A 17,009-nucleotide genomic window follows, 5' to 3' on the forward strand; every position below is an offset into this window, starting at 1 on the left:
CGCGAAGAAGAGCTTCGGCAGATTTCAGGCAGCACTGAGGGATGGCCGGGCCGAACCCCGATAGCTGGTCTATTCACTGGGTCTGCAGGTGGGGTGGCGGCTGCTCAGCGTAGGCAGGTCAAGGAACGATTGTTTCGCAAACTGCGGGCCACACCTTGGTCAGGACGCTGCTTATCGTAGACAGCACGTTATACTTGCAACCCTCCGGGTCCTTCCCAGCTCGGGCCCGGCTGTACAGTTCTGCGCAGGCGCGGCAGTCGTGCGACATCCGCCACTTACGGCGGAAGCGGTTTGTGCTGGGAGTTGCAGCGGTGCAGGGCTCTTAAGAACGAACGGCTTGGGCGCGGGTAATCAGCTCCCTTTCCCCTTTTCCCCACCTCTTCTAGGTTCTTGGGAGTACCGCGGAGCTACCGGACCTGATGCGGGCGCCCGGTCGTGGACAGTCCCATCCTGCTCCTCTACAGCTCGGGGTGCTCCCGCGCCCAGGTGGGGGTGAGGGGCGGGGTCGGGACTGGGTTGGGCTCCATCCTGGCGTCTTCATCTTAAAATCTCCCGGGTAACTCACGGTTTTTCTTGTTTTCCAAGACTGGTATCCGGGGAGTGTGACTTGCAGGGTCAGCCATGGAGCCAGAGCAGATGCTGGAGGGACAGACGCAGGTACTAGGAGGCCCTGGATTTAGGGTGGCGGTGTGCAGCAAGGAAGAGTGGCTGATGCCTCTGTGACTTGTGTTTTGTTTTCTAGGTTGCAGAAAATCCCCACTCTGAATATGGTCTCACAGACAACGTCGAGGTAACTTGCCCAGTTCCTATGCCATATCTTTGCGTCTCTTAAGAGCTGCAGAAAACTTGGGATCCATTTTTGCTAGGTTGCTTTGCACAAGGGAAAACTTTATCATCATGAACCAAATAGTGTCAAATTATGGGCAGCTTATTTTATTAGCAGCACTAATGCTTCGTGGTATGTAGACGTACATACTAGCTGAGTCCAGAGGTTGAACTTTGATATAGAGAAAGAAACATATTACTAATGGAGATTGTCAGAATCGTTTTGGTTGGTGGCTGTTTATGTTCTGTTGGAATATTGCAGTGGAAAAACTGCACATTACAATTAGGAAACCCATTGTTTTTGTAGCAGATAGTGTGCTGGTGAAGTCAGCATTTAGTCAAGGTTGATATCTTTGCAGAGTTCATTGGCAGGAGACATTGGAAGCTATAACACAGGTAGTAGACACTGTTTTTGCCTTACATGGTTAAACCTGAATTTAGAGAGTAAGTGTGCAAAACCGTATACAAAACGAGTATACTTTTATAGAGCTTTTTCATGCAGGTTTTAAGAGGTTACTTTCTAAAAGAAGAGGTTACTTTGTAAATGAGTGCTAGAACAGTTCAATTAACCAGAGCTACCCACTCCTGTGTTCTTGCCTGGAGAATCCCAGGGACGGGGAAGCCTGGTGGGCTGCCGTCTATGGGGTCGTACAGAGTCGGACACGACTGAAGCGACTTAGCAGCAGCAGCAGCAGGTGGAATTGGTGAGGAATATAGAGAAAGTGTATGTGTTTTATGGGGGAAAGAAAGATATCAGTAATTAAGTATGGATAAATGAGGGCAGGAGCATTTCCAAGTACAGTAATAATAGTAATAGCTACTAGTATTAGCGCTAAGTAACTTTTGTGTATTTTCCATCTTGCAAGGCTCAGAGAAGTTGACTAACTTGTCTAAGTTCACCAGGAAGAAAGTGAACTGTGTTTTAAACCTAGGCAGGCTGACATTTTTGAGGTGGGATTAAATTATATTGCTCATCTTGATCAACTCCAGAATTCCCTGTCATGTGGAGTGACTTCTCTGTGCCTGTAAATTGATTATTTATTGGTTTGATATCAGGGTTAAGAGAATTTGAATCTTCATGATGTAGTTTTTAATTGAGCTGCTATGCTGAATCAGATGAAGATACTCTATGCTGCTTAGTGTTTTAGTCATTTAAGAGGATTGTTTTTAGGCATCAGTGCAGTCTTTTGTTGTTGGTGCTTGTATATGGAGGCAGAGCCATGATACAGTGATAACAAATATATTTTTTCAAACCTTCAGACCAGTTTCCATAGTACAGTGAGAAAAAAGGAAAGTGGAGTGAATGAATGATGGTGCTACATTATTTGGTGATTGGTTTTCTTTTTTTTTTTTGATTGGTTTTCTTACTTGCATAATTTTGAAATGCCTGTTCTTTTATGAGTTCATGGTGATAGTAAAATAATAATTATGCTTCTTTGTGAGGTTTTACTTGGTTAAATAAAGTTAACAATCTTGTTAGTCCCTTCTTTCAATATGTTATTGTTAATTTACTTGTTTGTGGTATCTCAAAGTCTGGAAGTCACTGTTCTACAGCTGTTGCTTTTCTCTTTAGAATTTGATTTTATTTTGACTATTGACTTATAATTTTTTTGGTGGTTGCTTTAGGACTTGTACAGAAGTTTAACTTCCCACAATTTACCTCCAAGTGGTATCATATCTTTTCACGTATGGTATAAAGACCTTACAACAGTATCCTTCCATTTTCTCTCTCCAGGCCTTTATATTGTTGTTATCACATATTATATTTCTGCATATGTTATAAACCCTGCAATTGGTTGTTTTTATTTTTTCTTTAAAAAGTCAATTATCCTTTTTATTTAAAAATTTTTAAATTGTTTACTTAATATTATAGTTACTTTATTGCTCTACAAAATTTAATTTTTGAAACCATCAGATTACATAATAATAATGAGACTTTATTCCCTCCACAATCAACTGAAATTAATGGGCTTCTCTAACTTCAGTCAGTTCAGTTAAGTCGCTCAGTCATGTCCGACTCTGCGACCCCATGAATCACAGCATGCCAGGCCTCCCTGTCCATCACCAACTTCTGGAGTTTACTCAAACTCATGTCCATTGAGTCAGTGATGCCATCCAACCATCTCATCCTCTGTCGTCCCTTCTCCTCCTGCCTCCAATCCCTCACAGGATCAGGGTCTTTTCCAGTGAGTCAACTCTTCGCATGAGGTGGCTAAAGGATCGGAGTTTCAGCTTCAGCATCAGTCCTTCCAAAGAACACCCAGGGCTGATTTCCTTTAGAATGGACTGGTTGGATCTCTTTGGAGTCCAAGGGACTCTCAAGAGTCTTCTCCAACACCACAGTTCAAAAGCATCAATTCTTTGGCACTCAGCCTTCTTCACAGTCCAACTCTCACATCCATCCATGACCATTGGGAAAACCATAGCCTTGACTAGACAGACCTTTATTGGCAAAGTAATGTCTCTGCTTTTGAATATGTTATCTAGGTTGGTCATAATTGTCCTTCCAAGGAGTAAGCGTCTTTTAATTTCATGGCTGCAGTCACCATCTGCAGTGATTTTGGAGCCCCGAAAAATAAAGTCTGACACTGTTTCCACTGTTTCCCCATCTATTTCCCATGAAGTGATGGGACCAGATGCCTTGATCTTCGTTTTCTGAATGTTGAGCTTTAAGCCAACTTTTTCATTCTCCTCTTTCACTTTCAAGAAGAGGCTCTTTAGTTCTGCTTCACTTTCTGCCATAAGGGTGCTGTCATCTGCATATCTGAGGTTATTGATATTGTTCCTGGCAATCTTGATTCCAGCTTGTGCTTCTTCCAGCCCAGTGTTTCTCATGATGTACTCTGCATAGAAGTTAAATAAGCAGGGTGACAATATACAGCCTTGACGTACTCCTTTTCCGATTTGGCCCCAGTCTATTGTTCCATGTCCAGTTCTAACTGTTGCTTCCTGACCTGCATGTAGGTTTCTCAAGAGGCAGGTCAGGCAGTCTGGTATTCCCATCTCTCTGAGAATCTTCCACAGTTTATTGTGATCCACATAGTCAAAGGCTTTGGCATAGTCCGTAAAGCAGGAATAGATGTTTTTCGGCAGCTCTCTTGCTTTTTCCATGATCCAGCGGATGATGGCAATTTGATCTCTGGTTCCTCTGCCTTTTGTAAAACCAGCTTGAACATCAGGAAGTTCACGGTTCACGTATTGGTGAAGCCTGGCCTGGAGAATTTTGAGCATCACTTTACTAGCATCACTCATCACTAGATGAGTGCAATTGTGCAGTAGTTTGAGCATTCTCTAACTTTGTAGATAAATATTTAAAAATTACAAAAATAGCTGGCTACAGTTGAGCTATCAAGTAAGTATCACATTTCTGTGGATCAAAAAGTTAAATAAAAAGAAAACTGATGTTACTGATAAGTCACTGAGTGTATTTGAGAAATCCAAGTTACATACACAGAAGAATATTGGTTACAAAAACCATTACATTACTCAGTATTAACATTTTGCAATGTTTTAAACAGCAGTAATAAAGATCAGAATGAATTTTATAAAGAAATTGATGGAAGCTTAACAAATGTATTAAACATACAACTCAATCACAGTTGGATTGTACATCCAATTCCCCCAAACTTATCTCTGAATTGCAAAATAGAAATGTACACTGTTTACCTCTTAATTCCTCCTCTGGCCCCATTCCCAATCAATAACCTTTCCTATAAACCTTCCTATTAATGGCAACCCACTCCAGTATTCTTGCCTGGAGAATCCCATGGACGGAGGAACCTGGTGGGCTACAGTCCACGGGGTCACAAAGAGTCAGACACGACTGAGTGACTTCACTAATTAAATCTTTTAAATCAGATTTGATGGGCAAGTATACATAATCTTCTTATCTCTTCTTGCTATTCTTTGGAACTCTGCATTCAGATGCTTATATCTTTCCTTTCCTCCTTTGCTTTTCACTTCTCTTCTTTTCACAGCTATTTGTAAGGCCTCCCCAGACAGCCATTTTTCTTTTTTGCATTTCTTTTCCATGGGGATGGTCTTGATCCCTGTCTTCTGTACAGTGTCACGAACCTCCATCCATAGTTCATCAGGCACTCTTATCAGATCTAGTCCCTTAAATCTATTTCTCACTTGCACTGTATAATCATAAGGGATTTGATTTAGGTCATACCTGAATGGTCTAGTGGTTTTCCCTACTTTCTTCAATTTAAGTCTGAATCTGGCAATAAGGAGTTCATAATCTGAGCCACAGTCAGCTCCTGGTCTTGTTTTTGCTTACTGTATAGAGTTTCTCCATCTTTGGCTGCAAAGAATATAATCAGTCTGATTTTGGTGTTGACCATCTGGTGATGTCCATGTGTAGAGTCTTCTCTTGTGTTGTTGGAAGAACGTGTTTGCTAAGACTAGTGCGTTCTTTTGGCAAAACTCTATTAGCCTTTGCCCTGCTTCAGTCCGCAATCCAAGGCCAAATTTGCCTGTTACCCCAGGTGTTTCTTGACTTCCTACTTTTGCATTCCAGTCCCCTATAATGAAAAGGACATCTTTTTTGGGTGTTCTAAAAGGTCTTGTAGGTCTTCATAGAACCGTTCAAATTCAGATTCTTCAGCGTTACTGGTTGGGGCATAGACTTGGATTACTGTGATATTGAATGGTTTGACTTGGAAATGAACAGAGATCATTCTGTCGTTTTTGAGATTGCATCCAAGTACTGCATTTTGGACTCTCTTGTTGACCATGTTGGCTACTCCATTTCTTCTGAGGGATTCCTGCCCGCAGTAGTAGATATAATGTTCATCTGAGTTAAATTCACCCATTCCAGTCCATATTAGTTTGCTGATTCCTAGAATAACAGTGTTCACTCTTGCCACCTCCTGTTTGACCACTTTCAATTTGCCTTGATTCGTGGACCTGACATTCCAGGTTCTTATGCAATATTGCTCTTTACAGCATTGGACCTGCTTCTATCAGCAGTCACATCCACAACTGGATATTGTTTTTGCTTTGGCTCCATCCCTTCATTCTTTCTGGAGTTATTTCTCCACTGACCTCCAGTAGCATATTGGGCACCTACCGACCTGGGGAGTTCCTCTTTCAGTATCCTATCATTTTGCCTTTTTATGGAGTTTTCAAGGCAAGAGTACTGAAGTGGTTTGCCATTCCCTTCTCCAGTGGACCACATTCTGTCAGACCTCTTCACCATGACCCACCCGTCTTGGGTGGCTCCACATTGCAGGCATGAAATTAAAAGATGCTTACTCCTTGGAAGGAAAGTTATGACCAACCTAGATAGCATATTCGAAAGCAGAGACATTACTTTGCCAACAAAGGTCCGTCTAGTCAAGGCTTTGGTTTTTCCAGTAGTCATGTATGGATGTGAGAGTTGGACTGTGAAGAAAGCTGAGCACTGAAGAGTTGATGCTTTTGAACTGTGTGTTGGAGAAGACTCTTGAGAGTCCCTTGGACTACAAGGAGATCCAACCAGTCCATTCTGAAGGAGATCAGCCCTGGGATTTCTTTGGAAGGAATGATGCTAAAGCTGAAACTCCAGTACTCTGGCCACCTCATGGGAAGAGTTGACTCATTGGAAAAGACTCTGATGCTGGGATGGATTGAGGGCAGGAGGAGAAGGGGACAACAGAGGATGTGATGGCTGGATGGCATCACCGACTCGATGGTGAGTGAACTCCAGGAGTTGGTGATGGACAGAGGCCTGGTGTGCTGCAATTCATGGGGTCACAAAGAGTCGGACACAACCGAGCGACTGAACTGAACTGATACATAATCTTCATTATTATTTTAGAACAGATACCAAGTTCAGTCATATGCTAAATCTTCAGTTAGATGCCTTTCAAAAGGCATCTGCACTGCTGTAATTGTGAAAATTTAGGCCTAGGAAACTGAGAAAACTCTTAGTCAAGAATCTGATCTGAATAATTGTGTAAACTACTAAAACCTGTGTGTGCACATTTCTTAAAAAGAAGGATTTTGTATTTGAGAAATGTTACTCAATGGGTCTCTGAAAGGAAAACTGTCTTGACTACTGCTCTGGAATGTAAAATGCTAGGTGACCACAGATATTTACCCAGTTGGCTAACAAACAAGCTTATCCTGGGACCTTTTAAAAAAAATCTTCAAAGCCACAGAAGTAATTATGAAAATAAAAATTTGGAGGATCATAGCATAAGATACATATAGAATTCCTATTATAGTGATACATCCAAAATAAATCTGTCCTAACCAAGCAGCACTTGGTTGGTTCAGAAAAAATTTGAAATTAAACATAGTGGGAAATGTTTTTGTTAAAATCACTCAAAATTACTGAATGGCAAAAGAATACTGTCTCAAAATATGCTGAATTTACATGTTAATATAACCATAATCAACTCATGCCAGATACAAATTAAGGTTACCAATTAGATGAAAACAATTTTTAGAGCTATTTTTACAAGAGAAATAGATGTACTTCATGATTAAGGCACACTAGTCTAAAGAATTTTTGATACATTTGTCACAAGATTTAAACTTACTTACATGTTACAATAAAGTTCCTCAGTGTTTAAAAGTTTGATTTTGCATGCTGGGAAAAGGATTATTATTCTTTTGAGATCCATTTATGTAAATTGCATTGAGGGCAGTTTTACACCTGGAATTAACCATCTCTAACAGAAGTACCAGGAGAAGGCAATGGCAACCCACTCCGGTACTCTTGCCTGGAAAATCCCATGGACAGAGGAGCCTGGTAGGCTGCTGTCCTTGGGTCGCTAAGAGTCAGGCATGACTGAGCGACTTCACTTTGACTTTTCACTTTCGTGCATTGGAGAAGGAAATGGCAACCCACTCTATTGTTCTTGCTTGGAGAATCCCAGGGACAGAGGTGCCTAGTGGGTTGCTGCTGTCTATGGGGTCGCACAGAGTCGGACACGACGGAAGCCACTTAGCAGCAGCAACAGAAGTACCAGCTGCTAATAATACTCATTTATATTACATATAACTTTGCTGGATGGTAAACTATTCAAGTGTTACTGCAATGCTCTGAAGACAAAGTCTTCTCACAAACAGTGGGCAAGCAGGTTTCATTATTAGATATTCAACAACAGCCCTCAATTTGTTAACGTCCTCTACAATATGGATTTCTTTGAGAGCAGTATTAAGGAATTTATAGTATATAAAAAGCTGGAGCAGACTTTCTTGGCCACTAAAAAAGCATAAAAACTGTAGCAGACATCAAGATTATTTAATGACAAGCAATGAATTTCAGAATATTCTGTTGATTAGTGCTGAATTTATGGATGAGAGGTCTCAGTAGAGATAATCTATTTGAACCCTTTGCACTGCCTTTTTCCAGTATGTGGCAGCATGAAGCCAAGAAAATAACAAGACTGGGAGAATATTAATTGTAACTGGAGGAGTTGACAAAGATGAGTGAATACAACAGGTAGCGCCAGCAGTCCCCTAACAAAGCTCAGGCCAGGAATGCTCTGCTTAACTGGAAGCAAATCATCTTTTGTGCAGCCCTAGAGCACTGGTCAGAGCACTTGCCAGCAAAGCACGTTGGTAACAGCGTGCCGCTTCATGCAGCCCATCAAGAGGCAGCGCAAAGAAACAGAACAGTAAAGTGAACAAGCCAGAAAGCCACATTGTTGTCTTCGGTTCACTGGCCGTCAAGACTTGCACTGTGCCCTTGCCCTGGGGTCCGTTCGTGGAATGTACGCACTATGGGGGTCCCTCACACGCGTCTGGGAGGCTGTCCGGCACCAGCAAGATTTCCAGAAAGACCAGAGCAAAGGCGGAGCTACAGAAAGAGGCCCAGCAGGGTCAACCTAATGCCGCCTGCTCCAGGTGATTGCGGAGCCCGGAAGTGTTCCCTTCACTTCTAATTATCTCTTTAAAAGAGATTTAAACATTAAGAGGAAGGAGTCACGTTTATCCATATAGATATTATTTCTGGGTTCTCCAACCTTTTGTGTAGATCCAGCTTCTCATCTGGCATCATTTCCCACCCTCCTGGAGGGCTTTCTTTAGTGTTTCTTGTAGTGGAGGTCTGCTGGTAAGGAATTCTTTAAGGCTCTGAATGTCTAAAAAGTATAATTATTTTCCCCTTGTTTTGAGATATATTTGCTGAGTGTAGATATGCTTTACTGTCTTCTGGCTGATGTTGTTTCTGATGAAAAGTGTTCTATCACTACTCTCTTTGCTCCTCCATATTTAAATGCCTTCTCTTTGTGCTTTTAAGATTTTATTACTAGTTTTAGATGACTTGATTTTGATGTGTCTTGGCATAATTTTTTGTTTAATGTTTCTTGTGCTTAGAATTGAGTTTCTTGGATCTTTGCATTTAGAGTTTTAATGATATTTGAAAATTCAGACATTTTTTCAAATATTTTCAAGTATTTTGTTAGCTTAATTTATTCATTCTTTCCTCTGTCTTCTTTAACATATGGAATATATTATAATAACTAGCCTAATGGCATTGCCAATGCTCTCTGTATCATTTCTGAGTCTGTTTCTGTGAATTGGTTTTTCTCTTCATCATGGGTGCTTTTTTCCTGCTTCTTGGTCTGTCTGGTAATTTCTACTGAAGGCTTTGCTCTGTGCACTTTGTTGGGTGCTGGTGCATTTGTTTTTGCATTTCTTCAAACCTTGAGCTTTGTTCTGGGACATGGTCAAGTTATTTGGGAACATTTTGATCCTTTTGAAGTTTGCCTTTAAGCTTTTTTAGGTGGGACCAGATTTGCCTTTGGCAACCCACTCCAGTTTTCTTGCCTGGAGAATTCCATGGACAGAGGAGCCTACACTCCATGGGATCACAAGGAGTCGGACAGGACTGAGTGACTAACCCACTGGCCTTTAGTTCATGCTTCATTTCTTCCTTGTGTATTCTGCCCCATGCTTTATGTATTACGAGGTTTTCATCTAGGTCATAGGACCATGAACTACTCCTGGCCTGTGAAGCTCTGGGGATTGTGCCATGTGCTTCTTCCAAGTGGCTTTTTCTTCTGGCCTTGGGTAGTTCCCTCACACTCATGCTCTGACTAGTACACACCTGAAAAGTGGGGGACGATCTCTTTGTCTCTTTCTGATCAACTCCCTTCTGTGAAACTGTCCTCTTAGCACTCTGTGATTTCTAGTTCCCTTGATGTCTCTGACTTTTCAACTCTGTCTTCTCAATTTAGGGAGACTGCAGCGCTCTTCTTGGTTCCTTCTTCCTGGGTATCATTGTAAGTTCTCTAGGCAGGATGCAATAAGCGTGGCAATCATAGGATTCACCTTACTTTTCCCCATTTTTGTGGTCACTGTTCCACACTCTTAAAAGCTTAATCTGTTATGAGTATGTGTGTTAGTTTGGATACACATTTGACCCTTGAACAGCACAGGTTTGAACTGTGTGGGTCTACTTAAATGTGGATTTTTTTTCCAGTAGTAAATACTGTAGTATACTGCGTGATTTCCAGTTGGTTGAACCCAAGGATGTAGAACTGTAGATACAGAACCACAGATATGGAGGAGCCAACTGTAAGTTATAGGTGGGTTTTTGGCTGGGCAGAATGCGTTGGTGCCCCAAACCTTCATGTTGTTCAGGGGTCAACTGTAAATTTTTTTAGATTAATTTAGAATTTTGACTGTACTAAAATTAAACATTACAGTACATAGTAAGTATTTAGTGAATGTTTAAATGATATAAGTGAGAGAACTTGTCAAGGACCTCATTTTAGGATCTTATTAGAGTTGCTTACGTATTGCTGTTTTTTGTTGAGATATTGGGATGTCATGTAAATGACTAGTTTTTATCATATATTTGTTGAAATTTACTGATGAACAAGAAGTTCCTTAATTCATGGGCAAATAGCTATTCCATTCATTAGCATATATAATTATTTTTATTAAGTCCAAAAATTAGACTGAAAAATCATAAACAAAACTAGACAAGTTATCTGATAGTTCTGGCAAATGTTTTGAAAAGCATGGTATGTATGTTATATGCTTAAAGTTTTTTCCCAGTTTTTACAAAATAAAAAATTTTCTTTAAAAAAACTAAGTATAGAAAAATTGTTTTTATAATTATTGACTCATTTATATCCGTTCTGGTATGATTGGAACAACAGTTCTTTAAATAAAAGTGCTCTTAATAGTGTTTTGACTTTTGAGATAGCCACTTATTTCTAAACTTCTGAAATGGTAGATTTTCAGAAGGCACAGCTTTTTAGTAAAGCAGTTTTTGATACTCTGGATATCAGATGAATCTATATGAAAGGCCTGAATTTTCTCGTGGAGATTCTTAGGTGAAGGAAGTATAAGTCATCATTTTCTAAACATTATTTAGTATCACAGTAATGATCTTTCCCATATTAGTCATTTCTTCTGTTTTTTGGCTATTTTTACTTAATATTTTTTCTTAAATTTACTTGTAAAAATCAGATGCATTTATTTTAAGAAGAAACATAAATGGAAAAGCATTCTCATTGTGGTAGAGGTAACTATAAAAATGAAAACAGGGAATACAAAAGAGACTACAAAACAGAGGTAATATATTTTAGCTAGACTCTGTTGCCTGTTGAAGCCTCTGAGCCTGAAACCTGTTCCCTGTCTTAAGAAGGGAGGTTAGCAAGTGTTACAGAAGTGTTAGAGACATCTTAGGATCAAACTGAGACTTTGTCTTTGATATTACCTGTGATGAAGAAATTGAAACAGAACTAGTTTTCTCACTGTGATTCAGTGCTACTTAGTGTCATGTCCAGATTTTTTTGAAGCACACTGTAAAAAGGTATTCTCAAAGAAAAAGGACTTATTTTTGCTCCTAAAAAAGGCAAAGAGAAAGTAAGTGTAGCATCTGGAGATAGGACATTAAAAGGATGAGATATTATGGTGCCTTCAGAAAAATTCTTGAATGACATTTAGAAATGAGTCTGATTTTATTTTGGCAGAGAGATTTGCGGTTTTAATATTTATGCCTTTTTTTAAAAAAATTCTCTAGAGGATAGTAGAAAATGAGAAAATTAACGCAGAAAAGTCATCAAAACAGAAAGTGGATCTCCAGTCTTTGCCAACTCGTGCCTATCTGGATCAGACAGTTGTGCCTATCTTATTACAAGGACTTGCTGTACTTGCAAAGGAAAGGTAAGATAATAGTATCTGTCTGCAAATGGGCTTACCAGAGAAAGCAAAATAAAAACTTCCCTGGTTGAAATATCATTAATTATGTGTAGCTATTTTTTTACTGTATAAGGAACTTATAGATACTAAAGATTTTTTAAAAAGGAGTCAGACATAACCTCAGTTCAGACATTTTCTTTTTCTACTAGTCTTAGATCCTATGTGCATATTTGTAATCATGGTATACATGTAATTTTATGTCTCATTTTTGAACATTTAAGTCCAATTTCCTTTATTGTTGTTGGTCACCAGGTAGTTTATCTGCTTTCATTTCCTTTTGTTTTTGTTTAATTACTTCCTTATGATAAACACCCAAGAGTTGGTTTACTATTTCAAATGACATGACTATTTTTATGGTGTTTGACCCATAATAATATATTTCCATTGAAAAGTTTATACTTAAGATTCTTCCAGTGTCATCATAGCCTTAGCTACACGTGTGTTATAAACTTTTTTTTTTACCAAGTTGTTTTATTTTACATTTTTTTGTTAGCAAGATTACAATTTTTTCTCTGTTCTGTACATGTTTTTTCCCTGGTAAGTCTACCTAAATTATTTAAGTAAATAATTGATTTAAGTAAATCTTATTGATTTAAGTAAATCAATAAGACATTTTTTTTGTAAGTTAATATTAGTCAATATTTACTGGGTGTAACTGGCTTCCAGGTGGCACAGTGGTAAAGAACCTTCCCTCCAATGTAGGAGAAATGGGATTGTGGGTTTAATCCCTGAGTGGGGAAGATCCCCTGGAGAAGGAAATGGCAACCCACTCCAGTATTCTTGCTTGGATATTTTTCTCAAAAGACTAATAATGAACACTGTAAAAGAAGGCCAGTATATTGGAAATTCTAAATATTACTTTAAATTCTAGAAGAATAAAGTTTGAAAAAGTTTTATTAAAGTAATATTCTATTAATAAATGCAAGTTTTTGCATTTATTGTAAGGCATTTTAGCAAAATAATCCATCAGATTATTACGTAACAAGTATTGTCTCTGTCTGCTGCTGCTGCTGCTAAGTCGCATCAGTCGTGTCTGACTCTGTGTGACTCCATAGACAGCAGCCCACCAGGCTATGCCGTCCCTGGAATTCTCCAGGCAAGAACACTGGAGTGGGTTGCCATTTCCTTCACCAATGCATGAAAGTGAAAAGTGAAAGTGAAGTCGCTCAGTCGTGTCCGACTCCTAGCGACCCCATAGACTGCAGCCTATCAGGCTCCTCCGTCCATGGGATTTTCCAGGCAAGAGTACTGGAGTGGGTTGCCGTTGCCTTCTCCGTGTCTCTGTCTAGTTAGTTCAAAAGGCTATTTAAAGTGCTAAGAGAATGTTTAGAGATTATTGTAAATCAGTTCTAAATATGCTTTTTTATAGTAGAGTTTAAAATAGATGTTCCCCCAACTTTTCATTTTTGGACCTGTTTTATCAGCAAAAAGAACATATGTAAAGGTGATAAATGTGAAATAACATTTTATTAAAATTTTTTTCCAGTTTTATTGAGAAAAATATAGACATACATCACTGTTTAAAGTATATAGCATGGTGGTTTACCACATAGGTTTAGTTAACATCCATTATCTCATATATAGATACAGTGGAAAAAAAAAGAAAACATCTTTTTGTTAGGAGAACTCTTAGGATCTACTCTTTTAGCAACTTTCTTGTATATCATATAGCAGTGTCAGCTATGGTCATGTTGCACATTACATCCCTTGTACTTATAATTGGAGTATTGTACCTTTTGACCGCCTTCTTCCAGCTCCCCCTCCTACCCGCTGCTTAATTTTAAAATATGTTTAAGGGACTTCCTGGCAATCAAGTGGGTTAAGACTCTGTGCTTCCACTGCAGGGGTACAGGTTCAATGCCTAGTCCAGGAACTAAGATCTTGTATCCCATATGGTGCAGCCAAAAAAAAAGAAAAGATTTTATGGAACAATACATTTAATACATCTAGAATGTAAATTTCTAAAATGTGGATTTCTTTTCCCTTACAGACCACCAAATCCCATTGAATTTCTAGCATCATATCTTTTAAAAAACAAGGCACAGTTTGAAGATCGAAACTGACTTATTGGGAAGAACAGACAAATTTGGTTTCTACTGTAGATTTACATGATTAAGAGGCAGCTTTAATTGCCATGATTCCCCCCTCCCCCCCTTTTTGGAAGAATAAGAACCTTCAGGACAACAGAACTTATTTCGGAGTTGCAGAAGAAGACATCATTTCCCTTATTGATTTAATCACAACTTATTTAATAAATGTGTTCCGTGCAATTTTTTTTCAGATTGTCTTTAACTTTGTTTTTAAAGTGACCTTCAAAATAAACTGTTGAAACATCATTGTTTTACAGTAGTTTTTGTTCTATGTGCAAATATTTTATGCGGTTCAATTGTTTTCATGTATTACTTACTCCCATGAGTCTTAGCATGTTGCCTAGTTTTACAACAGTGTGAAAATACACCATAGTCAATTAGAATATAAAAAACTCTCAGCCAGTTTTTCTAGTGTTGTTTCTGGATCTCTGAGAGACTAGGATTTGGGCATCTTCAGTTTTTAACAAATGTCATTGGTGATTCTAACACACGATAAATTTGGAGTGGTGTTATAAGTACTGCAGAGGGTGTACAATATCCTTCGGTGCTATCAACCTTTATGGTATTAATAGTAGATATCATTTATTATAGTTCTACTATGTGTTAGGTGCAGAATTACTTTATTTAAATTATCTCTAATGTAGCAACTCTGCAAAGTAGATCTTGTTATTCCGATTTTGCAGATGAAACTGATTGGGAGAGGTTAAGTGACTTGCTCAAAGCCACACAGCTGGTAAGTGTTTGAATGGGCATTGAGACCCAGTTCTACCAATGTGTTGCTGATAGCTAAGTGAGAAGTTCTTGGGCTAGTTAACATACTGCTTCTTTTTGCAATTAAAAAACACCAGCTAGTCCTTTTTTTGTTTTTCAGGTCTGCTCACTTTGTCCTGTATGAAGAAATTGAGGTAATGAACTAGCTCAGAAAAGAGAAAATTGTCTGCAGAGAGCCAGGCAGGAAAAACATTCACTAGAACAGTGGTTTCTCAACTGGGAGTGATTTCGCACCCGTCTCCCCTCCTTTCCCAAGGGACATTAGGGGATGTCCAGAAACATTTTGGTGTCATAACTGGAGTAAGGTGAGATTCTACTGGCATCTAGTGGATAATTGCCAGGAACACTGCTAAATAATCTTAATGCACAGACAGCCTGGGTGTCCCACGCATTCCCCCAAATCATCCAGCTCAAAATGTCAGTAGTGCTAAGGTTGAGAAACCCTGCTTTGGAAGCATGTTAGAGACATGTCTCCAAGCTAACTAAACATGTGAAGGCAGAGTTAGAAATGTAATGCTGACATGGTATGTCTTGCAGTTCTCTTTAATACAGCAAAAACTTTAAAGTTCTCTTTAATATAGCAAAAAAGGAGTGACACTTGGGGAGGTGATATAGTTTTGATGTATCTATGTGGGTTGATAGGTTTAATGGGAAAAACCTGGAAATACTGGACTCATACACTGCCTATAGTTTTTGCAAGTATTAATTTAACTAAATTTATTTTGGTGATTTGATTAATATGTTAATCTGCCTTATTAAATTTGAGTAAGTACTAATTCAGACTTCCCTGGCGGCACAGACAGTAAAGCGTCTGTCTACAATGCGGGAGACCCGGGTTCCATCCCTGGGTTGGGAAGATACCCTGGAGAAGGAAATGGCAATCCACTCCAGGACTGTTGCCTGGAAAATCCCAGGGACAGAGGAGCCTGGTAGGCTACGGTCCACGGGGTCGCAAAGAGTCGGACACGACTGAGCGACTTCACTATATTCCCTATAAGTACTAATTAGTCTTTTATTAAAGCATAAATAGTTTCAACAGTCCATCAGCGATTCACATCAGAGCCACTTGTGAAATTTTTCATATATAAATATATAAAAAATATATTAAAAGTATAAATAGAAATTATATCTGTTATCTCTCTGGATGCCTGGACCCTGGAGAGCCTGATGCAACTGGGATAGAGCCTGGGCTTCTCAATTTGAGAGAAACTCTAAGGCATTCTCATACCACCTTAGGTTAGCGACTACTTAGAAGTAATTCAGTACTCTGCCTAGCACTGCATTACTTTTAGTGTTCTACTGAGTTGTCTTCAAGATAGGGCTTAAATTATTCAGTCTTAAAGTTGATACCTTTTTCAGTAAGGGCTGAGAATAGGCGTGTCTTGCTGGCAGTGCACATCCTACTTAGCGCTTTCCATATGCCAAGCACCATTCTAAATACATGAATTGTTATTTAATCCTCAAAACCCTGTGATGCAGGTTTAGGTGAAAAAAGTGAGATTTCATTAACTTGCTTAAAGTTACAGGGGAAGTAAGTTCGGGGCAGAGATTCAAACCCAGCTTAAATGCTGTATTGGCTCCCTCCCCTTAAAGCTGTATTGCCCTCAGGTCAGCCTGTCTGTATGTGTGTACAATAGAAACCCTCTTATCTGGTTGGTAGATTAAAAGAAGGAGTCATAATAAGGAATCATAAAAGACACTGGATAGTTTTTTTTTATCTTAATCTGTTATTAACTTGGTAATATTTTTGATTTCAGCCATTGCTCTGGGTATGGATTCTTTGATTGGAATTCTGTATTTCTTCCACAAACCACTCCTATAATGTATGCAGTTTCAGATTTTTTGAAAGTAGAGTAAGCTCTTAGACATAAGATCTTCATGCCTTAAGGTGTTAAGTGTATAATGACCCTTTTTTCATGAGTTTTTTCCTCCTGCCTTTGGTCACCTTATTTGCTTCTCATTTGACAATTGTTTTTATTGAGTCCAAAGCATTTCACCTAATTTTTGTACTAATACTATTTGCATTATGTATTTCTATTTCATTGGCTTGTGTAATATTTTATTATGTAATAGCAGTACCTTGTACATCTGGTATAAATAGGTTGGAGAATGTGATTAAGCCTTGTTAGTGATGCACATACACCTGGGAGAAGAGTTGCAACAGTGTGA

The 17,009-nt window shown here is 39.0% G+C and overlaps 1 protein-coding gene and 1 pseudogene across 2 annotated transcripts; one reads left to right on the plus strand and one right to left on the minus strand.

Annotated features, from left to right (window-relative positions):
• Positions 1–279: 279 nt before the first annotated feature.
• On the plus strand, positions 280–14,275 carry DPY30 (dpy-30 histone methyltransferase complex regulatory subunit). Of its 2 annotated transcripts, none has more exons than XM_068980333.1 (5): positions 280–347; positions 586–657; positions 743–790; positions 11,801–11,943; positions 13,970–14,275. In XM_068980333.1, exons 2-5 carry the CDS (start codon positions 622–624, stop codon positions 14,040–14,042), a joined length of 300 nt encoding a protein of 99 aa, XP_068836434.1. In that variant the 5' UTR covers positions 280–347; positions 586–621; the 3' UTR covers positions 14,043–14,275. The 2 variants fall into 2 exon arrangements, with proteins under 2 accessions (XP_068836434.1, XP_068836441.1); XM_068980340.1 differs by lacking the exon at positions 280–347 and adding an exon at positions 376–486.
• On the minus strand, positions 7,837–9,853 carry LOC138090849 (transmembrane protein 33 pseudogene; annotated as a pseudogene).
• Positions 14,276–17,009: the final 2,734 nt, after the last annotated feature.

Source organism: Capricornis sumatraensis, chromosome 1, assembly GCF_032405125.1.
Source record: "Capricornis sumatraensis isolate serow.1 chromosome 1, serow.2, whole genome shotgun sequence".
In the NCBI taxonomy this organism is placed as follows: Eukaryota; Metazoa; Chordata; class Mammalia; order Artiodactyla; family Bovidae; genus Capricornis; species Capricornis sumatraensis.

Excerpts from the sequence above, each read along its gene's own strand:
- DPY30 (XM_068980333.1), top strand. The coding sequence starts at position 622 with ATGGAGCCAGAGCAGATGCTGGAGGGACAGACGCAG. Across the intron at positions 658-742 it reads TGCTGGAGGGACAGACGCAG|GTTGCAGAAAATCCCCACTC; the intron begins GTACTAGGAGGC and ends TTTGTTTTCTAG. Across the intron at positions 791-11,800 it reads GTCTCACAGACAACGTCGAG|AGGATAGTAGAAAATGAGAA; the intron begins GTAACTTGCCCA and ends AAAATTCTCTAG.